A 25,362-nucleotide genomic window follows, 5' to 3' on the forward strand; every position below is an offset into this window, starting at 1 on the left:
ATAATTTCGACCCATACAATGTATTTTTGACTGTTGCTACAAATATACCCCAGCGACTTAAGATTGGTTTTGTGCTGCAGGGTCACATATATTAATAGTAATAGTAATACATTAGTAATATATTATTACAACATATATTCTTAAATTTATTGTTTTCTTTGTTTGTTTAAAGCTAAAAATCCTCTCTACAAAAGCATAAACAGAACTACAACGAAAGATTTATTCATAACACACACATCTACAGACTTGATGAATATTAAATACATGCCATGGATTGTTTACTCATGGATTGAGCTGGAGTCTTCTAGCTAGAATGATTCAACTTTATATAGCTGTACTGTGTTTTTAGTTTTGTAATAACCTGTCTTTGATATGAATTAACATGCAAATTAACAACTGAAATTAATGAAATTAATTTTATCTGACACCTGTGTTGAGAACAGTGTTGTTTTAGCATAATTATAATAAGTATCAGTTTAATTTAGTTCAATTTTTAGTATTTTTTTTTTCATCTTTTTATAGTTTTAGAGTTTCAGTTTTAGTTGCTGTTATTCAAGAAACTAAATTAAAATAAGAAACGTTGACTTGGCAGCTAGATGAAATTAAAATAAAACAAAAATACATTTTTATATAAGAAAGGTTTTTTTTTTTGGTTTTTAGTTTTAGTTCACTATTATAACCCTGGTTAAGTAATTTATTTTTTATTTTATTTATTTTTTTACATTTTACCAGACTGACAGTATTCGGGTCTGAGTCTTGACAAATGGCGGCCTCTACTGAGAGAACTGCAAAACTGCATCCTCTACACTTCAAGTCCTTGCAACAACAACAACAAAAAAAAAATATCTAACAAGTCAGTTTAAGTAGCCACAACATTTACTCGTGTTCGTTTTAGCATGTTAATACAAACTATTAAGACAGAAAAAGAAAACAAGATTGATTGGTAAAAAAATAGCTTCGTAAAATTAACTGGCCAAAGATGATGCTCGACTTCTGACTATAGTTTCACTCTTCTTCCTCACTGAAAGCCTACATAGTTTTAAAGGAAATACTTCCTCGTAATATACACAACGGAAGATGGGCTGAACATTTTCCACAGAAGGTTCTTCATAGAACAATTGAGAAATGTGCAAACTGTACTATACTATTTATATTTAACAAGTTACACTAGACCTCTAATATTAGTCTGTGGTAGTGAGTGTAACGTCTGAAAATGACAGACCTCGTAGATTTCACATGGAGCGAGATGGGAATTTCATAATATATGATCCCTGGATCTTTCTCGCCTAATTAAGCGAACATGAGCACTATCACTCATATTCAGAGATGTGAACTTTAGAAACAGTGTCTGTTGATTTCATGTGGACTCCTTATATAATACATGGAGTATGTTCTCCGTATTCCCATTTCACAGGGACGCAGTCCCGTTTTCCGCAGCTGAAACCAGTAGTGCCTAAAAAAAAACACGCAGCTCAGTTCCCAAAGCGACTTCGTCCACGAGGGCCCCCCCTTCCCCATCCACCCCGATGAAAAGGTGGCTCGTTTCCAAATCTGTCTGGGGCCCTTTCGGGTCCTTGATCCCGCCAGTGCGGTTCCTCTCCTCTAGGACCCATCGGGAGCCTGTGACGGGGGAAATCGTGTCCTGGAGGACCCATCATGCGCATCCGGAATCGCCCTGCAGGGGGTTCTCCGAACATGGGGTTGGGGCCCCTAGGGGGCATCATTTGAGGGGCCATATTGGGAGGGGGTAGGATGTGACGGGGCCCGTTATTAGCGAAAGGGGGCATGAATGGTGGGCGGTGCCCCAAAGGGGGGTGTGGTGGTAGGGGTCCCGGTCTGGGCCCCAGAATCCCCCTGAGAGGAGGCGGACTGAGCGCTTGAGCTCCCGTCGGGTCCATGTGACTCCTGGGAGCCTCGAAGGATTCATCTGAAGGTTCTTCGGTTGGGGTTTCTGTTATTACAAAAGACAAAAAACATCACTAGCTTTAGTAAACATGTTTAACTACAAACAGACAGCCTTTGATTTCTCCAGCATCATTTGCATATATATAAACCAAGTCAAGCTTCCAAGTGAATCAGGATATTCATCACTTGATTATATGCATCTGGAACTGACTTGATGGCGGGAAGTGACCTTGAGTTTGATATCACTGACACGTTCTCAACATTAACCCATAAAGCTAAATAATTCAGAGATGTACGGAGTACATTTTGAAAGATTTTACAAACCATTATAGTTTCTTTGGAGTTACGTGCACTGATAAATCATTTACAAGAATGACGAATCGTTTAAAAACAGGACCTGGAACATGTATCAAGTTTTTTGGCCAGTTTTGATTTCATGTTGAATTTAATTGTACACTGAATTCCAGCTGATGGATACCTGTGACGGATGGAGGAGGACCTGCGGGGTTCATAGAAGCCACCGGGACGGCAGGAGGGAATCCTGTTTAAAAACAAGGCAATAATTCATGTTAAGGTGACTTTGTGTTATTATTTCATTCTGGTCTAGCTATTCATCTTAACACTGACAAAAGGTATGGGGTCGGTAAGATTTTTATTAAAGATCCTCAAATTATGAAATATTATTACAATTTAAAATAAGTGTTTTCTATGTGAATATATTGTAAAATGTATTTTATTTCTGTGACGCCATGCTGAATTTCAAGCATCATTACTCCAGTCTTCAGTGTCACATGATCCTTCAGAAAAAAAACAAACATGCATATCTTATTCAAAAAAAATATTTCTTATAAACAACAACGTGGAAAACATTATGCAATTTTTTTTCACTAGCTCTAACTCAACACTAGCTCTAACTCAACCCCAAGATTCTTTGATGAATAGAAAGTTCAAAAGAACAGCATTTGAAACCTTTTGTAACATTATAAATGTCTGTATTGACACTGTTGACCAATTCAATGCATCCTTGCTGAACAGAAGTATTCACTTCAGTACCTGCGGGCATCTGCGAGGGGTTGAATCCAGGAGGAGGGAACGACGGAGGGGAGGCTCCTGTGATCATGGCTGGAGGTGGTAAACTCATGTTAGGAGAGGGTCCTGGGACAACATTCAGTGAAGGGCTCTATAATGTCAAGAAGAAAAAGATGAGGAACAGCTGTGTGAAAGGACATTTCTAACAGCAATGAGACTTGAGAGATCATAAAGATATGTTTATTAGGACACGAGGAGGCAAAGAGTGTTCTGCTGTATTCTTTATTGCACACAAAACACAAATAAACACTTTAGATTCAACCGTTTAAACTACACCTGAAAGTTTTGAAATGAAAAGTGAGGATCAATCCTGGAAGAAGTTGAATAATGTCACATGTTAAAGGTAATACTATTTAGATTTTTCATTGAAAAAAGGCATATAAAATTGATTTGCTGCCATCTGAAGCCATACATTCAAAACTAAAGGTCTTACATGCACAGGTACTGTTTAACATTCAGACCTCAAAACACTGAAGATGTTTCTTCTTCCATTATGTTTCTATCACCAGTATTGTACGATAAAGCAAAATCCATTGCCTGAACCTTGCATAAAATGCACTCTGAAATGTCAGCACCAACTTGAAGAGACTTTGGAAGTCGGTATAAAATCCTGTGAGAACATCCTCGTCCCAAGGTGATCTCAGTGCATGAGAGTATTTTACACGAGAGAGCCAGAGAGTGAATCTGTAGTAACATCTCCATGATGGTGAAAAAATTGTGAATGACATTAAATATCCAAATGTAGAAGACAGGAAATCACCATCATCTTTGACCAGCAACATGACTCCAATCCATCAATTAACCTCTTATGAAGCTACCTGTTTTTTATGAGACAAATCTATCATTAAAACTCTTTAACTCCAAATCATCCTCTATCCATAATATCGCTTTCTCCAATGAAAGTAGTCCTTTCTGAATCAGGAGAGAAATCTGCACAGATCAAGCACCGTTTACTATTGAAAACAGTCCAAAACAGCTCTAAACAATTATTTATGTGGATGCTTTTTCACTGGAGGAAGCATTATTATGGATTATGGACTTGTATTTTGTCCAGAAGGGACGTTTAAAGTTGAAATGTCTTGATGGATTTTTTTCTTACAAACATGCAGCTTTTCACTTCACTAGATGTTAACTGATGGACTGGAGTGCTGTGGATTACTTGTGGATTATTGTGATGTTTTTATCAGCTGTTTGGACTCTCCTTCTGACGGCACCCATTCATTGGAGAGAATGTTGAGCAAATAATGCAATACTACATTTCTCCAAATCTGATGAAGAAACAAACTCATCTATATCTTGGATGGCCTGAGGGTGAGCACATTTTCAGCAAATGTATACTTGAACTATTCTTTTAATGTAAACATTAGCACAAACTCAGTTTCACACAGCCAGTCTCTCACTACCAGCATAGTGTCTCATCCACTTTGCAACCTTTCCTAGGCTACCCACTGAATACTTTACACAAATTTTGCCCTGATTTACAGTCTGGATGAATTGACAACAAAGTTGAAAGTCAAAGCCAGTCTGCAGATTTGAGAAGACTCATTTCACTGAACATCACAGTGTATGAACACAGACACGGATATTTCTTTAGCTTCAGACTGCAAATCTATCCAGTGGGAGGATATCAAACATGTTTTGAGAACACTTACTGTTTTCATTTGCCATGTGTCTCCTAGAGCATGTTTCTGTGTGTGTTTGTTGTGTTCGTAACGACTTGAAAGTCTGATAGAATGTGATCCTCAAGCATCTAGTGTATGATCACCAGTTTTATTCTGTAACTATTTTCAAAGCCAGCAATGGTGTGATGCCTAAAATCTGTTCAGATTTGAGAATTTGTGTAGTGTATTCCAGCATTCAGTATTGCTGAATTCAAGGCACCAGGCCAGCTCATTTTTTTATATGAAGAGTTTTTTTTTTTTGTTTTTGTTATATTTTTTTTTGCAGCAGTTGTCTAAAAAAATAACAAACAAATAAAAAAAAAAAAAAAAAAATTTAAAATAATACCAGCACAGTGTGCATTAATGTAATAATTGTTTAATGTGTGCATTAATGTAATAATTTCTGTCCGTCCTGAGTTATAAACACAGTTACTTCACAGACTAACTCAGATAATATGCACATATAACTCATAATATACAGAATATAATATAAACATTAATATATTATTAAATTAAGCATATCATATTAATAAAAAAAAAATTGACTTGAGGCTAAGACTGCCACGGAGAGAATTTAGAGGGAACTTTTCAAGTTTTCTCTAGTAATACTTATATATTCACTTTTCAGAAATTCTTTTATAATTCTTTATTGCTTTAAAGTTTTGCTGAATGGACTGCACCCAGACATCCACTGACTGGACTTACCATTGGGCTTGACTGGGCCCCGTCTTGTAGGGGGCCCCGCATTTACCTGTTTATGTTTGTTTGATTTGTTCAGTGATATGCTGGTCAGAAATGATCAGCCGCATTTCCACTGCACACGCAAGGGCTGAACTGGCCAGCCGGGGCTAACAGCTTCCAACTGCGACCTTCAAGCCCATAAACAAACAGCATAAACTGCTATTTATGATTATTTCACATAGAACAAGGACACACGTATTGAATCGCATCTGTGCCTATTAATTTGTGATCACATGGGTACTTTAAACAGCTCCATTAATCATTCAGCTCAGCACATTGATAAAGATAATGATAAATTCTCATATGTTCACACCTCATTTCTTTACAGAGGATGATTCTATATTAATGCTCCAATAAATTATGCGATTTGAAGAGTTTTGAGTGCTTTCCCCCGTCTCACTGCCATCAGACATAGTGGGGCAGAAATGTCATCAAAAGGATGCAAAAATAAAAAAAAATTGCCATTTAATGAGTTTTTATAGCCTATGATAGAGTTAGCCTATCACACAAACAAGATTCTTGTTTTTCAAAATATCTGCATGATCACAAATGTAAAATAGGCTAAACAACAAGATTCTGAGTAACTTCAGACACAAAGTTCCGATTATAAAACGGATCGTTCCGGTCCTTGATTCTGATTGGTTGAGCCGCGTTCGAAGCTGTTGTAAATTTCTCTACAAACATACACCTTTTGTTTACTTCTGTGTGTTGCTTGGCAACCACTTTGTTGTAACCACAACCGTTTCTGAGAAACTACATTGTTTGGCGGAAGAATAATGCTTTTATTAATATTATTACACTTTATTTGCTCTGTTTTATTTTGTGAAACCTTACTACGTATATGGAATAACTGTTTTATAAAAGCAAAAAGCCTCGTGAAGCCGTGGTTTACAGTGAATTCACGTCGTGCCTAACAACGCCCCTTAGCTGTTATAAATTCACTGTAAACCACGGCTTCTTTGGGGTTTATTGCTTTAAAAGAAAACAGACCAAACAGCAGAACCGATGCATCTCCGAGCAACAGTGTTTTGTTCCTTAGGTTTCACAGACCAGTAAATGATTCAATCAGGCTACAAGTACAGTCGTTTGTGAAGTTAAATTAATTAGCATTTTAAACGAATCAGTTGATTTAAGGATTCAACTCACTCATTAAGACACTTGCTGCCACCTACTGGCGGTTGTAGTTTAATATTTTAACAAAAGTAGCTTATTTCATTTTTGCAATCATTTAATATTTCTACATTAAAATGTTATATTTTAACAACATATTTTTTGCAGAATCTATCCATGGATTTTGCTGATAGTGTTTTTATTTGATTGTTAATAGCCAATGTCTTTATTGATCAAATTTGACTGACATAAGAGGACACAGATATGACAGATATGATAGATTTGTATAATAATACATCTCTGGCTTTATTTGCTCGGTGCAATTTCAGGGTTTTGATCTTTTTATCATATTATAATGACCATTTAATATTATATCTAAACTTTAACTGGGCAAGACATGTTGCATATTAATTGTACTATATATGAACCTCAAAGTATATTTAAATGTTTGTGTATTTTGTGTTACTGCATCATGATATCATATTTGAGGACATTGGTAGTATACACATATATGGACAAACATAACCTGAAGCCCAGGGGCCCCCGGCCCCCTAAATCCTGCCCTGCCACTGACCCCAGAGGCACAATAATGTGCATGCAGAATGAAGGCAGAACGATGACATCTAGTGGCACGTTTTGCATGTTGCAGCTGCTTGTTGCAAACATAAAATAGCCTCAGGAACATATATTAATTTAGGTTTGTTCAGTTACTAAAAATAAATATTGTTCACTTATAATACATTTGCTAATTTTAACTTGAAAATGGATAGATAAAATGTATGTTTAGAAATTAACATTATGATTAATACATGTTTAAGTATTGTTCTGTGTTTTATTATAATGCCTGATGCAATAACTAATGAATAGAGCCTAATTGTGAAGTGTTACCAAAATATTTAAGTTATACATTGTAACCAAGAAATATTTAGACACTTAAATCACAACTAAATGGTCTTAATGTAATTGTATTAGGTATAAAAATAACAAGCCATTTTTACTAGTATTTGCTTTAGAATTTTAAACTCATCAAAATTAGTTTTGTGCTAGCATTCTTTAAAATATAAAATTAAGATATTTTGCTATCTAAAGGCTGAAATACACAACTTCTGTATAGATTTTTGCCCCGATTTAGTCTGGACGAGTTGATATTATTCGCTGAAAGTCAGAGCCAGCCTGTAGATGTTGAGAAAGAAAATCACGTAGTGTATGGTGGGCACAGGCTCTGATTCCCTTCAGTCGTCAGTGGACAAATGTTTGATATTTTAAGCCGATTTTAAAACATAGTTTTCTTTTTTCATGCATCTCCTTGCAGCAAGCCATGTGTTTCTGCCCGAGATTGTTGTGAAAGTGATAGATCCTCAGTCGCTTAAGTTACTCCTCGGCAAGTGTATGATACCTAGTGTTTTAAAATCATGTAGCATATTCCTGCCTTAGCACTGATATTCACACATTTGTGTTGGTTAAGTGTCCAAATACTTGAACATTGAATAAAGGATGAAAAACCTAAATAACACCTTTTCACGTTTGGCATCCATATGTTCCTGCTCACTTATCAAAGAGGACAGTTTAACCCACACTACTAAAGAAAAAATACTGCACAGTTTTAGACTGATAGGGATGATAGTACTTTGTGTTTCTCAGGAGAATCATTACATCCTCAGCACTTACAGAAGCGCTCACACAGTGCCTTCCTGATGCTCAGTAACTCTCCAGGTCCCGGATCAGACCTTCTTGAGACCGAACCTTCAATCTTTGAGTTAGTGATCTGGATCCTGAACCATCAGGCTGTGTTTATGACCACAGTTTAAAAACAAAGATTGTACAGTAAGAGCAAAAAACTCTCTTAAATATATTTATTTAAATATATAATCTTTAATATTATTTCATAAGCAGGAGTTCTGCATTAATTTAAGGAATTTTGTGTTCTCCAAAAACAGCACACATCTATTTGATGTGCCAAAACAGAAGCAAAAAGCAATGAGAACACCAAACAAAACTCGGTTTTCCAGTTCCGAATATGACCAGAAAATTAAGGATAGCTAAAAAATAAATAAATGATTAAATAAAAATTTAAGGCAAAACTATAAACACATAAACATAAAATTTCCTTTTTTTTTTTGGTTGAGATTTTATATTATAAATATATATATAAATATATATATAAAATATATAATATATATATATATATATATATATATATATATATATATATATATATATATAATATATATATATATATAAAAGTAATGTTCTCACTGGTGTATAAGCACTGAATTGTCTTGATAAAAAGGAGGAAGCTATTTAGTTTGCCATCAATGTTTGCCAAATTATCCAGAGATCAGTTATCAAGATTAAAAGATCTGCCATCTGTCAAATCATCTCAAGATGTATTAAGATACAAAGAACAGATCCCTGCTTTAGACTCACAAACACTGAATTCAGCACTGAATTGAGCATATCAATTTGTTACAAAAAAATTATTTTTAACAAATATTAAGTACAAAACAAATGATAATAATCCATTTTGTTTGACTAAACTGCTATATACAGGTCCTTCTCAAAAAATTAGCATATTGTGATAAAAGTTCATTATTTTCCATAATGTAATGATAAAATTAAACTTTCATATATTTTAGATTCATTGCACACCAACTGAAATATTTCAGGTCTTTTATTGTTTTAATACTGATGATTTTGGCATACAGCTCATGAAAACCCAAAATTCCTATCTCAAAAAATTAGCATATTTCATCCGACCAATAAAAGAAAAGTGTTTTTAATACAAAAAAAAGTCAACCTTCAAATAATTATGTTCAGTCATGCACTCAATACTTGGTCGGGAATCCTTTTGCAGAAATGACTGCTTCAATGCGGCGTGGCATGGAGGCAATCAGCCTGTGGCACTGTTGAGGTGTTATGGAGGCCCAGGATGCTTCGATAGCGGCCTTAAGCTCATCCAGAGTGTTGGGTCTTGCGTCTCTCAACTTTCTCTTCACAATATCCCACAGATTCTCTATGGGGTTCAGGTCAGGAGAGTTGGCAGGCCAGTTGAGCACAGTAATACCATGGTCAGTAAACCATTTACCAGTGGTTTTGGCACTGTGAGCAGGTGCCAGGTCGTGCTGAAAAACAAAATCATCTCCATAAAGCTTTTCAGCAGATGGAAGCATGAAGTGCTCCAAAATCTCCTGATAGCTAGCTGCATTGACCCTGCCCTTGATAAAACACAGTGGACCAACACCAGCAGCTGACATGGCACCCCAGACCATCACTGACTGTGGGTACTTGACACTGGACTTCAGGCATTTTGGCATTTCCTTCTCCCCAGTCTTCCTCCAGACTCTGGCACCTTGATTTCCGAATGACATGCAAAATTTGCTTTCATCCGAAAAAAGTACTTTGGACCACTGAGCAACAGTCCAGTGCTGCTTCTCTGTAGCCCAGGTCAGGCGCTTCTGCCGCTGTTTCTGGTTCAAAAGCACACGCCTGTGCACGGTGGCTCTGGATGTTTCTACTCCAGACTCAGTCCACTGCTTCCGCAGGTCACCCAAGGTCTGGAATCGGTCCTTCTCCACAATCTTCCTCAGGGTCCGGTCACCTCTTCTCGTTGTGCAGCGTTTTTTGCCACACTTTTTCCTTCCCACAGACTTCCCACGGAGGTGCCTTGATACAGCACTCTGGGAACAGCCTATTCATTCAGAAATTTCTTTCTGTGTCTTACCCTCTCGCTTGAGGGTATCAATGATGGTTATTCAGAAAGAGTCAGGTCGGCAGTCTTACCCATGATTGCGGTTTTGAGTAATGAACCAGGCTGGGAGTTTTTAAAAGCCTCAGGAATCTTTTGCAGGTGTTTAGAGTTAATTAGTTGATTCAGATGATTAGGTTAATAGCTCGTTTAGAGAACCTTTTCATGATATGCTAATTTTTTGAGATAGGAATTTGGGGTTTTTCATGAGCTGTATGCCAAAATCATCAGTATTAAAACAATAAAAGACCTGAAATATTTCAGTTGGTGTGCAATGAACAATATGCTAATTTTTTGAGAAGGACCTGTATAGTGACTATTTTAATATCAGTAGTGGTCCTGGGCAAACCAAATATGTCATTATGGGTCCGTATGCTGACCCTGAGATCTGTCCTAAACACAGAGAAGGATCTCACTGACAGTAACAAGAAAACAGCCCTTCACATGAGGAGATATCAAATATTTAACAGATGACTTGAGATAAAAGTGCACTTCATACAAAAGAAATACCGTAGATAACTAATTCAGATTATAAATACTAAATGATGTTTGAAGCTGCTGTGAAATACCCATAAACTCATTCAATATTAATATAGCCAATATTAATATTCAATACTAATACATTTATAATGAAGTTATGTTGCTATGCAATCATAAACATAATTAGACTAAAGAACTAAGGAACTTTATTTCCATTAACTATTCATTATTTGGTGTGTACTTCTGTTATATTGCTGTTGTTGCCACTTTATAAACATTTTATAAGCCTGACAATCGATTAAAATAGTATAATCATTATTAGTCATAATCACAAAGATGCATCAAGTCCTCCACTGTTTTTCACCATATCATTTCTGTAAAAAACAACATTTCAGTCATGTAGCCACAAAAGTGAACGGACACTTGTAACTGCAATTGTATGTACTTCCATCAAAATATCAAGGCCTGGTTTCACCGATATGCATTTTAAGCTTAAGCCTGTCTGTTATACCCCAGCCTAAAATGCATGTGTTTATATAAAAAAAATAAAAAAAAAGAAAAATTCTGAGTGAAAATTATTTTGAGGTAAATGCTACCTCAATTTTTTTTTTCTCTGTGTATGAAGCAAGACAAATAATGTTCAAAAAAAGGCAAAAAGTCTTGTCCAGTGGTTATTCTGCATGGACACCTGGGTAAAGACGGGGAACTAGCGTCACAGATCAACAACAACAACAACAAAAAAACACTTTGAATTAATCGAAGTGGCTCAGAAAAGTAAGAAAAGCTCCAGCATAATTTGTATACAGATGACATTAAGTTTGATATTTTACATCTAATGCAATGAAATTCAGAAATTAAGTGTGACTGAAGTGTCCAAGAGTGAAGTGTTTTTGGGGCCAAAGAACAGAATAGAACAGAACAAATAAATCAAATAGAACATAATGAATCTGCTGTCAAATTAGATTGCGTTAAGGTCATTCAATGTTTAGTAATAAACATGTAATTGGATGCATTTTATAAAAACACTGTTTTGCATGCCTTACCCATGGTAAGAATCTCATATTGAAACATTTCATGACTTCTTTATTGAAGCAAAGTTATTTAACTGTGGCTATATATTGGCAGGATGCACACAGTGTTGAATGCATTGTCAACAGTGATCTTTTTCTTGATTAGCAGTTTGATTGGGCTGCCAAAAGCAAGGTATTTTTAGAAAAAATGATGCAAGGTTTATCAAAGCATATTACTAATTGTTTCACATACTACAAAATATAACAGTATGCAGTTTAAATGACAGTATGCATTATACAGTTCTGCTAATATAATATTCTGAAAAGTGGTTGTCGTTTTTCGCAGAGATGGCCTAGAAGAACCATTTTTGGTTCCCTAAAAACCTTTTTTGTGAACAGTTCTTAATAGAACCATTTTCTTTTCTCAGTGTGAAAGATATGATAAGAATCTTAAGAACCAAAGGTTCTATAGAACCTTTCGTGCAATGGAAAGGTTCTTAACGGAACCACTTTATGCCATTTTTTTAAACTGCAGTCTAGACTTGCTGCTTAGCAAAAAAGATTCTGACTTTGTCAATCAATCAGAGCTAAGACTAAACTCTTTGAATAGATCAGCACAAAAGATGTTTTCTGCAATTTCACATATTTAGTGTTGAGAGTAAGAAAAACGCAACAAGACGCTGTTAACACTTGGCCTAAAATCGTGGTTGGACTGAAGTCAAGTAAAAGAGAATTTCACCTTACCAAATCTCTGGTTCCTTCGCGGAAAGAGAGCAGACACTCCAGAATATCAGACATCCTGGTTGCCCGACCGAAATGATTCCAGCGGTTTCCAAACAATCACCATTTGGTGATGCTGTATCACGAAAGACTCAATCCTCAGATACACAAGGCCATCGCTGTGGTAGATGCTCCATCTCTCCAATCTATGCATTGCTGCTGTTTCGACAATGGCGTGTACGCATTTCATTCTCAGATTTGAATCCAACTGGTTGAACAACGAAAATGTCATTTAAAAGTTCTGCAATGCATGCATTGCCTTGCCATTTTCAAAAGTGGAAAATCCAAACATTTCACTAAACTAGATTAGAGCGAATGTGAAACTTCATTCATCCGGGCATTAAGCCATTACCTTTCTGTGTGTTTGTGGCTGAGTGAAGCTCAGCGAACATCTACTGTCCTGAAATCATTGACCGTTTACCTTCCCAGCACTGGAGTTCTCCATAGAACTGCAAAGCTGACGGATCCAGCACCACCTTTGTGAGTCCACTGGAGAAAACTGGTGATTTCACTCCATTCAAGAAGAGCAGAAGCACAGAAGAGCTCTCAATACAAATGACCGACGTGTCATTTCAAATGCTCCGTCATTAGTTTGAACAAAGCGCTTCTAGGCTGTTTGGATGAGTTTATGGACATTAGGTTGTGAAGAATAAACTAAACATTTGGTATGTCTACCTCATTTACAACGCCTGATTCAAATCCAGCCAAAGCTGCATTAAGTAGAAGTAGAAATATCAAATATGTGGTGCCACGGTACTGGAATTGAGAGCCACTGGTTTAACATTTTAATAATCTGAAGAACTTTTTCCACTATAAACAATCTTTTGCACAATGGAAAGATGTTAAAGGTTCTTCAAGGAACCAGAGTTGACAAAGAACTATTTTTGAGAGTTCAGCTTGAACAGAGGTTTATTTTTACTAACAACTTTTTAAACCAAGAGCCTAATGTCTGTAGAAAATCTGCTTTAAATATGACCACATTTCACTTTTTTTAAACCAAACACCAGACTGAAGATACCAGTGAAAAACCATTAGAGAACTTTACCACTGTTGGGCGCAAGCACTGCTATTAATTGAACTAAATTTCTCAGAAGCAATCGATTAAGACAAGACATTACATGCAAAACATCTAAAAAACGAATGTGTTTATTACACTTCATCCACTTGAGTCTGCAGGTTTCTTTTACAATACACACAGTTTCCTCAAAATGAGATCCTCATGTACTGAGCCAGAAATCTCCACTTCAGTAGCACTTACACCAAACTTTACAGCTTTACTTCTATCTATATTATTAAGGTGTTTACAGAGAGGGTTGTTCATTTATCATTGCCTTGTTGTTTCATATTTTGACCATATTCACCTGTAGTGTCTTGCCTTAAGTCGTCGATTTAAGATCAATACAGTTTCAGAAGTTCTTTCCAAACTTTGTTTTTGCCTAAAAATGTTTGCTCATTTTCTCAGTCTTCTGGACAAAACCAGGACCAGCAAATAATATATTTGTGAACAAATCATTTATGTATGTCTGTACAATGTCAAATCAGTCAGTATAAGTGCGTTTGTGAATCAGTGAATCCGGCAGACGATTCACTGACTGAACACGTCAGAGTGCTTCAGGAGTTAACAATGAAATAAGATACTTAAGAGCACAGAGTTCAAAAACAGCACTGGACAATACGCAAATATAACTACAGCTGAAACAAATGCATTCCAACATTGGCCAGTAACGAGGGTCTTCATCAGGTTCAATGCAAGCTCAATGTTATTCTCTACTGACTGCGGTTTGAAAGATTTACCCTTTTCAGAGGTGTTTTTGACCATAAATACATGTTCCATCTCGATTTCTGAATTTTCTCAAGACTCACACACAAAAAAGTTTAAGATGTACCTTTCTTGTTCTGTTTCTTAACACACATTACAGCTTTATGTATTTCCCATGACTGAAAAACAAGTATGAAGTAGCCTTAGTGTAGCAACATGTTGCCATGCAGCTTGTAGTGAAGCTAGAAAGTTTTTTATAATTAGAATTTTTTTTTCAATTATAATTATAATAAATGCATTTGAGTAGATTGCCACCTTTATTTACAGTTAATTTACCAGATGCAAACATTTTACTCAACACGCAAAAGTCTTAATCTGACATGGGCTGAAGCTTTTTTTTGTCGCTTTTTTTAACAATAGATAAAACTCAAATAAACCAGTATTAAACTGTCTATAATTGATTCTCCTTGCATTTCCTGAACCCACCTGTTGTCCTCTTTTGCGTTTTCCCAGCAACTTTTCTTCCGCCTTCTGCCTAAATCAGCCAGTGATGCAACAAAGTTGTGGTTTTCCTATAAAAGTGACTGCTAAACCTCTATGAGCTTCAGTGTGTTATGGAGTGCATGCATGTGAGGTGCCACTGAATGTCAAGACACAGCATAGAACGGTTTCTACTGGTCAGACACTTCAGCCATCTGAAGAGAAACACCCCATGTACCAACCACTGTTGTGCTCTCAGCACATAGTCTTTTTGAAATAGATAAAAATTTAACTCCATCTGATAAAGTTCATTTATTTATAAGGCACTCTCTGTGTGTATTCCATTTTATACAGTAAATAAACAACGGAAATCATATTATTTAGGGCTAACTGCATGAGAATGACAGCCGTTTTAATGTTGGCGAGTTATCTGGAGGCAGTTCATTACTGTTATATTTCATACTTTTTGTCAAGAAAACTTGTTTTCATGTCAAGATCATAAGACACATAAGTTGTTTGAGAAAACAAGACAATTAATACTGTATGGTCTCTTTAGGCTTCCACGTTATTATTTCCGTTTAGAGCTTGTGGTACTGTACTGCTCACTGACACATTTCGCAAATAGTCAAATTTGGGTCAAATCTGAAGTTGGCAAATTACATTTACTAAAAATTGAGTTTTACATGAAGTATAGTCATTTGCATCCGTTCAATTTGAAGGAATAGTGACCCAAAAGTGAAAATTTGCTGAAAATTTCCTCACTCTCAGGCCATCCAAGTATGTAGATGAGTTTTTCTTTTTATGGAAACAGATTTGGTGAAACGTAGCATTACATCACTTGATCACCAATGGATCCTCTGCAGTGAATGGGTGCCGTCAGAATGAGAGTCCAAACAGCTGATAACAGCTAATTTGTTTCTTACAAACACGCAGCTTTACACTTCACAAGATGTTAACTGATGGACTGGAGTGCTGTGGATTACTGTGATGTTTTTATCAGTTGTTGGACTCATTTTGACGGCACCCATTCACTGCAGAGGCATTTCTCCATTATCTTGGATGGCCTGAAGGTGAATAAAGTTTCAGCAGTTTTTTATTTTTGGGTTAACTATTCATTTAAGCAGCTAAGTAACAAATCATTTGTAAGTCATATCAGACAACGATGTACCAAAAGTTTCTTGAAAAGCAACCTAATCCATCCAAAACATATACGACAGATTTATAAGAGCCTTTGAGACTGTGTGCCTGTGTGTATGTCAAACGTCATGAATGTTCAATACAGACACACATTTATGCGAAATCACCTCTACTACAGAACAGCAGTGACCGTGTGACAAAAAAACGTCATTGAAAGCGATGCCACTGAAACACGGAAAGAAAACTAGACAGTCATGACACTAACCTTGTTTTATTTTGTGCTCTATGGCTCTTCACTTGCCAGAAATGATGGCAACCATGCACCAGTAAACCGTCAGTGCAAAGCAAAGAACACAAACATTGTTTGCCTCCCATATGTCATAGACGTGACAAAACAAGAGCAGAAAAACTGGCCGAGACACTGAACGCCCTGGAGGAGTTCTGTAGGAAACCCCTCGTATTTTACCTGTGATACTGCTGGTAGTGCAGCTCCGTCTTCCTGTTTTCCTTCAGGTCCTGTTACTGGCACAGCTGGATTGCCCACAACACATTTCCACTCTAAAGATCAAATTAAACAATACATACATTCACTTCAAGTTCTTCGAAAAAACATTATTAAAGAATGAACTAGAAGCTAAAGAAAGGTCATATGTGGGTGTTTACCTTGTTTGAGTGTTTCAGCATCAAGCATGCCTCCTTCCTGAAGACTTCCAATATCATTGGGTTTCACTTTATCCCATGGGATATACGTGACGCCCCGCTCCACGTCCCAAAACTTCTTCAAGTCCGTTTTTACGCCCTTATTCAACGCCCATGCGATCTGATCAAGGACAACAAGTCAAACAGCGCAGATTCAAAACAAGCTACGGCACATGCAAACATGAGATCTGAGACGAGTAACGCAATTAATCCAACAGCAAACACAACACATTATGACTGTTTAAAGGATTTATGCCTAACTAGAAAAACCATCTGGAAGTGTATCCAGAGAAATAAAATGATAAAGACAATGATTATCAAAATGTACTTCTTACCCATGAAATTAATTACGTGAGAAGAGTGATGTAAGAGACTTAAAACTAGCACAGATATGTAGTAAATTGATTTCTAAGGCAACGGTCAATTCTACAAATTATCATTATACAAATATATTCATCCACAGAATGCTTTGACCATTCAGAATTGGCACTGTTACTGTATACTATCAATATTGTTGGTTCTGTAACAAATTGCTTGTGTTCTTGATTTGAATATAACCATATACTAAATGTTTTTAAGAGTCATATAAAACGCAATAACTCAAATCTTAACCCAAAAACATTGCCGACAGGAAGAAAAGGTTGGTTACGGTACCTTAATAGTTTTCTGGTTGACTTTAACAACCCCTCTGCTGAGTTTATTCAGGGCCATGTTGGCATCTTGTCTGTGCACCATGACAATGTAGGCACAACCTCTGGGAGGAATCATCTACAGAAACATATTTAATAAAATTGGTTTAACTTTAGTTAAAGGTGCTGTATGTAGGATTGACACCAAATGTTTTCCACCAACTGGCAACCCGCGGTGCTGAAATACAATTGGGTAAACTGTCAGTGGGTGGATTTCACAAACCAAAACAAACACCGACATTCCGGCCCGGAACTCACATTTTCAAAGGAGAATAACTGACTGCAGCACTGTTTTTCAGATAAACAAGTATGTTAACTTAGCATGTTTCTTAAATATCTGCAAACATATTATAGTATTTTTATGCTTTAGTAGAGTCAAAATCTTACATACAGCACCTTTAAAGAGTAAATGCACAAAAAAAAAAAAACTTTTACATTTGACTCCGTATTCCCGTGAGCCAAATTTCCATTGCGGAAGAGATGCAAATTTTACCAGCAGGCTCTGTTTCAAAATCTAGTGAGCAGTCTTGTTGTCTACATAGGCAGCTGCATCCTAAATAAAACCGAACTATGTAGGAGACCTATCTGAGCCTCATTTACAACATTTGAAAATAATATGTTGATAAGCGAACAAAACCATATTGAAATACACATAAAAATGCAATTTTGGGACTTCCATCTCTTCATGTGATGCCTATAATGCTTTATCAAGTACCATTCAAAATTTTGGGGTCAGTAATTTTTGTTTTTGGAAGAAGTCTCTTGTGCTCGCCTACTGCATTTATTTGATACATACAGTAAAAACAGTACTATTGTAAAATATGATTAAAATAAAAAAAACTTTTCTATTTAAATATATTTCAAAATGCAATTTATTGCTGTGATGTAAAGTTGAATTTTCAGCATCATTACTCCAGTCTTCAGTGTCACATGATCCTTCAGAAATATTTTAATATACTGATTTGCTGCTCAAGAAACATTTATCATTATTGTTTTATAACAGTTGTGCTGCTCATATATATATATATATATATATATATATATATTAGAAACTGTGATGCACTCTCTTTCAGGACTCTTTGATGAATAGAAATTCCAAGAGACCTTTATTTACTTTAGTAACAATATAAATGACTTTGCTGCTACTTTATCAATTTAATGCACCCTTTCAGAATAAATAAAAAAACATTTGTGCTGACCCCAAACTTTTGAACAGTGACGTGCATTGATATGATTGATCTATACACACATTGATGGACTCGATCTGTCCAAACTCCTCCATCAGACTCATGATGTCCTGCTGCTGAGTCTTTTTGTCCAGCTGTCCGATCCACAGTGTAGTACTGCACACTAAAACAAATTAACAAAAACACTCCTGAATAACACATCAGTACAATAGCACAATAAGATGACATCTAACATTTATTAGTGCAAAAAAAAAACAAAAAAAAAAAAACCAAGACAGCTACACATTCTATTTCATGTTTACAAAAATAGTGGTAAGACTTGACTGTAGTAAAACACAATTATAAGAGAAGGTGGTGTTCTCACCACTGAGAGTTTCCTTCTTGACAGGCGGAAGTCCTTTCTGTCGCCGCTCTCGCTCTTTCTCTCTGTCTCTTCTCTCCTCAGATCTCGCTCGTGGGGAATGGCCTCGGCGCTCTCTGGATCGGGAGCGCGTGCGGTGATGCCTCGACCGTTCTCGGTGGGAACGTGAGCCGGATCGCGATCTCCGTGAGCGTGATGACGATCGTCTTCGTGGAGACCTGGGAGAAGACACAACATTCAGAAATTAGACAGCAATCATTTTAAGAGACTTTAAGTTGAAGAACATTCATGAAGCACACCTTGATCTCGTCCGTCTGCCGGGTCTTCGATCTCTTCCATCATGCACTGAGCGTTCGGTCTCAGCTGAAACCTGAAATGAGTCAAAGACATACTGTATGTGATTTTAACCTAACTGTTGTAGGCATTTAGATATGGTCCTATGATTTCCACAATGCGGAAAACAGACAATAACAGAATACAGTCATAAAAATGGAATTTACTGTATAACACGGAATGTCACAGAATTTGGCAAAAGTTTAATGAATAAAGTATGGCTGTACACCTAATCAAATAGCAATAATTACATTTAAAAGAATTGATTAAATAGTTAATGTTTTCATTTGATTACCACCAGTTTTGATAATGAATTAGTATAAAATCATAAATACAGAAACAATGAAACAGACAACATAGAATTTATGAGAAAAAAGAAAAAAAATATTGTTTTAAAAATGCCGATAAATTATGAAATTGCTAAAGTTTCGTAAATTCAATTGACCCGACATGCTTACTGATTATTAAACTGGAATCGTGACATTTAAAAAAAAAACTCATAAAAGTAACATTTTTAATAAATTGATTTTAAACTGTAAACGTTTCATGAGTTTAATTAGATATGCTTTTTGATTACTAAAATGAAACCATTAAAACAGAATCCAAAAAAAAAATAATTAATTTCATTTAAGTTTCAATAAGAGCTCTACTTGGACTGGTGAGGACATCTGGTGAAGATGCTCCATACCTGCTGTAGCTGCTGAGTTGTACTGGGCTGTGTGATGCTCTCATCACAGACGTGAGGAGTGTTATCTGGTATCTGGGTCTGAACTATCACTGGGAACTCATGAGGTGCCACCTGACCCTGGGACGGGACTTGACCCTGCGACATCATCTGACCCTGCATCTGCGTCTGGACAGGAAGAAACCATTTGATTGCATACATTATTTTTGTCATGTCCTTATTCTTTAAAGCTCAGTGGGTCAGAGTAAATACCTGGCTAACAATTTGGCTTAGAAGATGAGCTTGCAGGGCTTGCTGTAATTCTGGGGGGAGGTTTCTGTAAAGAACGACAATATTCAATCAATATCTGCAAAAAAAAACAAAATGATATTTCACTTAAGTGAGTTTATTATGCTCTACATGGCAATGGGAGCAGCAGGAGCTGGTTCAGTCTTCTCCTCCACAGGCTCGGGGTCATCATCATAATCGAATCGATCCAGCAGAGACTGAGTCAAACCAGAAACACATTGTTACAGAATTAATAGCTCCTAACAATGTGTCCACTCTGTGGTTTCTATATTGCATGAGAACAGTGAGATAGGCTGTTATCTTCCAGATTCTACTCTATTCATTCCCTAACCAGACATTAGTGTCGTCAAAAGTACCAACGTCGGTACTGGAATGTTAAAAATGTGACAATATCAGCGGATCAGTGTATGAGCAGATTTATTAAAGATCCTCTGATAGATGCAGCAATGATCATTGTAGCCAATCACAGACATAACTGTTGAGCACGTGAACACAATGGCCAATCAGAGCTGTTTAACAAGCCATTCAACAGCACTCAAAATGCTGATATTGCCGCATTTTTTTAAATTTCAGTACTTTTAACAACACTACCAGACATATCAGGATATATGGGTAATGTCAAAATGGTTGTAAAGCATCAAATTGACTGACTGCTTACCTTAGCTAAGGATGTTTTCTGCTCAGGGGGCGGGGCAGTGGACTGAGGAAGCCCCGCCCCTCCGGCCTGCTGGAGAGTTTGGAGCAGCTGCTGTAAATGAAACACACAAACATAGCAGATTAAATATCAAAATATAAATATTTCAGTGCACGCAGAAGCAGTGTTATTTTAGTATTATTTAGATTATATATTTTAACTTTTGTTTTAAATTTTTTTACATGCTTTGTCATTTGTATTATTATTTTTTGTATATTTCGATATAGATTTAATTTATTTTCGTTTCAGTTCTAGAAATTTTAATGCTTCAACGTAAAAGGAAATTAAAATGTCGCCTTTGCAATTACTTTAAATAAGTTTTTTAGATTATATTTATATTTTATTTCAAAATGATAACAACACTGCACAAGTAAAATTTCAGCCTGCTAATGCAACTTGTAGTACATTTCATGAACACTATGGAGGAAGTCAAGCATCTCTTAATGGCTAGATGAGAAAAAACAGAAAATGTGCACTCTACAGAATGCATTTTGAAACTGTTTTACTCAGAAACTGCTAGTAAATTTCACAAATAATTATAAAGAATCAACAATCCTTTGAATAAAAAATTGAAGTAGAAAGACTGAAATAGCAACATACTTTTAGAAATTTACAATTTCTAATAAGTATTTTTTTTTTACAGTGTGCCTGGTTGCTCCTTTGCACTCCTACAAAATCTTATGCTCAATAATATGTAACAGGATTAATCAAGTCTACCATTTTTCATAAAGGAAGCCGCATTTGAGTGCAGTGAGTGTTGTTTTACCTCGACGCCCCCTGTGCCCTGGAGGAGCTGGGCGACTGCGGCGAGGGCCACTGGGTTCTGAAGGGTGGGTGGAGCCGCTGCCGTAGCAACAGCTGATGCCGGCGCTGGCTCTGGCACTGCCACCGGCACCGGCACGGCTGGAGGCGCTACAAAAAGAGATGAAAACTGCAGTTTAACAGGCTGTTAGTTTGAATAACAATTCAGCCAAGTATATGCACTGTTCAAAAGTTTAGGCTCACTAAGATTTTTGTTGTTTTAAGAAATGCAATGAAATTCAGCAAAAAATGCATTATATTGATCAAATTTGACAGTAAATACATTTGTAATGTTATAAAAGATTTCCATTTCAAATACATGCTGTTCTTTTGAACTTTCTATTTAAAGAATCCTGAAAAAATCAGAGGGTCCGTTAGAATTTGTTGAAGCATCGAAAATACATTTTGGCCCCAAAATAACAAAAATTACGACTTTATTAAGCATTGTCTTCTCTTCCGGGTCTGTTGTGAACGCGACTGCTGTGACTGTTGACGTACGACGCTGCTGACGTGGTTTTCTTTGTTATTGGGCGCACCAGAAAACACGTTAGCAGCGTCTTACGTCAACAGTCACAGCAGCCGCGTTCACAACAGACCCGGAAGAGAAGTCAATGCTGAATAAAGTCTTAGTTTTTGATATTTTTGGACCAAAATGTATTTTCGATGCTTCAGTAAATTCTAACGGACCATCTGATGTCACATGGACTACTTTGATGATGTTTTTATTACCTTTCTGGACGTGGACAGTATACCGTACATACATTCTCAATGGAGGGACAGAAAGCTCTCGGACTAAATCTAAAATATCTTAAACTGTGTTCCGAAGATGAACGGAGGTCTTACGAGTTTGGAACGACATGAGGGTCATTAATGACATAATTTTCATTTTTTGGTGAACTAACCCTTTAAGTGATGACTTGGTCTAGAGTTTTTTTAATATTTAAATGCAAATGCAAACATAGAGATATATATCGAATATCATAAAAATTGTGACAATATCGAGATATAATTTTTTTTTATATATCGCCCAGCCCTATTTCACAATATAACTGTTTTTCCTGTATTTTTGATCTGATAAATGCAGCCTTGGAGAGAAATCTTACCAACCCCAAGCTGTTGAACGGTGGTGTAAATTTAAAGACTTTGACTCAAAAGGCTTGATACAAAACCTAAAGAGTAAAGCATAATGACATGATTTAATTATTTTTCTTATTTACCGGCAGCTGGGATTCCATTCTCCACAAGAGGTAGTACAGGGGCTGTGGCCATGTCTAACAGCGGCTGAATGATGTCCATGCTAAACACGTCATTCTTCTGCCACAGATTCAACACACGCAGTATCTTCCCCTGCATTTCAACAAACAAAATCCACCGATGAAATCCACCAGCACAGAAACAACTCAGCGCAATTTCACTCTAAATTCTGGATGCAATTATTCAGTACCGTATCGTCAGCTGGGCACTGGAAAAGGTTCTGAAAAGTAAGTGTGAAGTTTTTCAGAAACCTCGGACCGAACAAATCTCTGTCTGTGCCGAACTGATGGCGGGACTGTCGGATGATTGAGTCGACCACATACAGACCAGCGACCTTTAGGTCTGGTTTACACTGATCGCAAAAAGAAAAACACAGTCAATCTTTACCTTCCCATGACAGCCATCATCAGTACAAGAACGTGAGTTTATTGTTTATTACATACCCTCTTGATGAACTTCTCCACGATTTGAACAACGTGCTTGTAAAGCTAACAAAGCAAACCATAAAAATTCAGTCTACAAACTGTCAATAAACAACTATCAGCATCAACTGTCAAAATCAATAAACAGATAACGCACGAAAACTCAGTTCAAATGAGAATTTTAATTAATTTATCTACCATGTAAAATTAATGGGTGCCGTCAGAATCAGAGTCCAAACAGCTGATAAAAACATCACAATAATCCACAAGTAACCCACACCACTCCAGTCCATCAGTTCACATCTGGAGAAGACAAAAGCTGCACGTTTGTAAGAAACAAATCCATCATAAAGACATTTCAACTTTAACCGTCCCTTTCGGCCAAAAGTCCATAAGAGTCCATAATCCATAATACTGCTTCTTCCAGTGAAAAAGCATCCACATAAATAATTGTTTAGAGCTGTTTTGGACTGTTTTCAATAGTAAACGGTGCTTGATCTGTGCAGATTTCTCTCCTGATTCAGAAGAGATGCGTTTTTCACTGGAGAAAGTCTTGCATTATACCCGGAAAACAATGATTTTAAGTTAAAAACAACTTGATGGATTTGTTTCTTACAAACATGCAGCTTTTGGCTTGACAAGACATTAACTGATGGATTGGACTGGTGTGGATTATCTTTATCAGCTATTCGGACTCTCATTCTGATGGCACCAATTCACTACAGGGGATCCTTGAGGCTGAGCTAATTTTCTTTTTTTAAAAGCATTCTTTTAAGCATTCTTAATATATGACTGTGCATGAAGAACACATCTTTCAAACTGCAAACTCAAAAACAACTGGAACATAAATCAAATCATTCTTCAAATAACTATAATTTATCAAAATCCTTTCCCTTTCCTATTTCTGTCCTGACTTACCTTGATAGCTTTGATTCCTGCTTTGGTTACAGACATCATTTTGGCTCGAGAGATTGGGGGAGTCATGTCCATCATGGACGACATCTACAGGATGAAGAAAAAAAGTCCAATTCATCCTCATAAGAAATTACAGAACGAATATCAAACCGACATGCAAACCTTTCAGCTCAGTTACTGCGAACTCAATACAGATAATGTCAAAATTAATAAAACATACACTGAACCTCATAACGTTCAGAGATCAGGAAAGCCTTTATATCACATGATTAAATCATCAATAGAGTTGATCAGGTCACTTAAAATACTGTGTATCTCTTATATAATCTCTCATAAAGGTGCTGTGAGCACTCAAGCTAATGTATTATTAGGCTTAGCACGAACAGGTGGAGGGTCACTAAACAAACTAACTTAATTCATACTCATATCACATCTGTTGAACTATATTTCGGGTTTTATTTGAGTTTAGAACTTTAAACTGCAAAAATATACGACATTGATCCGTCAGTGAACAACAAACACACACAAACACGGATTGTTTTGAAGTTGCAGGGCGCGCTCGGCTAGCGATGAGAGCTACACGGCGAATAAAACGCGAATTCTCACCTCCCCGTTAAAGGCGTTCACCGCTTCCATGTCCATGAGCGTTAGTAACTCAGTGTGTTATTGGATATATTCTCCTGGACCCGAATAAACATGTATGAACTGGATTTTCGCGACAAGGCCACATGAGATTGACGCTCAGAAACTCAACAACACAACCTTCCGTCCGCGACCGCTGAGGAGTGATGAGTGCGCGGGGAGACAGCGCCGCGTGGCGGAGCGGAGAACAACTGCAGCGACACTGGTAATGTGTTTTAAAGGCAGCAGCATTTATTTGATCATAAATACAGTACAAACATTAATATTGTGAAATATTATTGCAGTTTAAAATAATGGTTTTCTATTTTAACCCAAAGCTGAATTTTTAGCATCATTATTCCAGTCTAGTTTCACAAGATCCTTTAGAAATCATTCTAATATGCTGATTTATTATCAATATTGGAAACAATTTTGCTGCTTTTTTTTGGAACCTGTGACACTTTTTTCAGGATTATTTGATTAATAAAGTTAATAAAAGAACTGCATTTATTTAAA

At 36.6% G+C, this 25,362-nt stretch overlaps 1 protein-coding gene across 1 annotated transcript; it reads right to left on the reverse strand.

Annotated features, from left to right (window-relative positions):
* Positions 1–858: 858 nt before the first annotated feature.
* On the reverse strand, positions 859–25,025 carry LOC109104457 (SR-related and CTD-associated factor 4-like). The gene is made up of 19 exons (XM_042771803.1): positions 24,832–25,025; positions 24,229–24,312; positions 23,332–23,376; positions 23,079–23,240; positions 22,852–22,981; positions 21,600–21,745; positions 20,798–20,887; positions 20,251–20,336; positions 20,104–20,167; positions 19,855–20,019; positions 19,133–19,203; positions 18,837–19,051; positions 18,535–18,635; positions 17,251–17,364; positions 16,561–16,717; positions 16,364–16,455; positions 2,959–3,085; positions 2,384–2,446; positions 859–1,951 (listed from the first exon to the last, which is right to left on the reverse strand). The coding sequence occupies exons 1-19, from the start codon at positions 24,865–24,867 to the stop codon at positions 1,473–1,475; spliced, it is 2,427 nt and encodes an 808-aa protein (XP_042627737.1). The 5' UTR covers positions 24,868–25,025; the 3' UTR covers positions 859–1,472.
* Positions 25,026–25,362: the final 337 nt, after the last annotated feature.

Source organism: Cyprinus carpio, chromosome A15 (genome assembly GCF_018340385.1).
Source record: "Cyprinus carpio isolate SPL01 chromosome A15, ASM1834038v1, whole genome shotgun sequence".
NCBI classification, from domain to species: domain Eukaryota; kingdom Metazoa; phylum Chordata; class Actinopteri; order Cypriniformes; family Cyprinidae; genus Cyprinus; species Cyprinus carpio.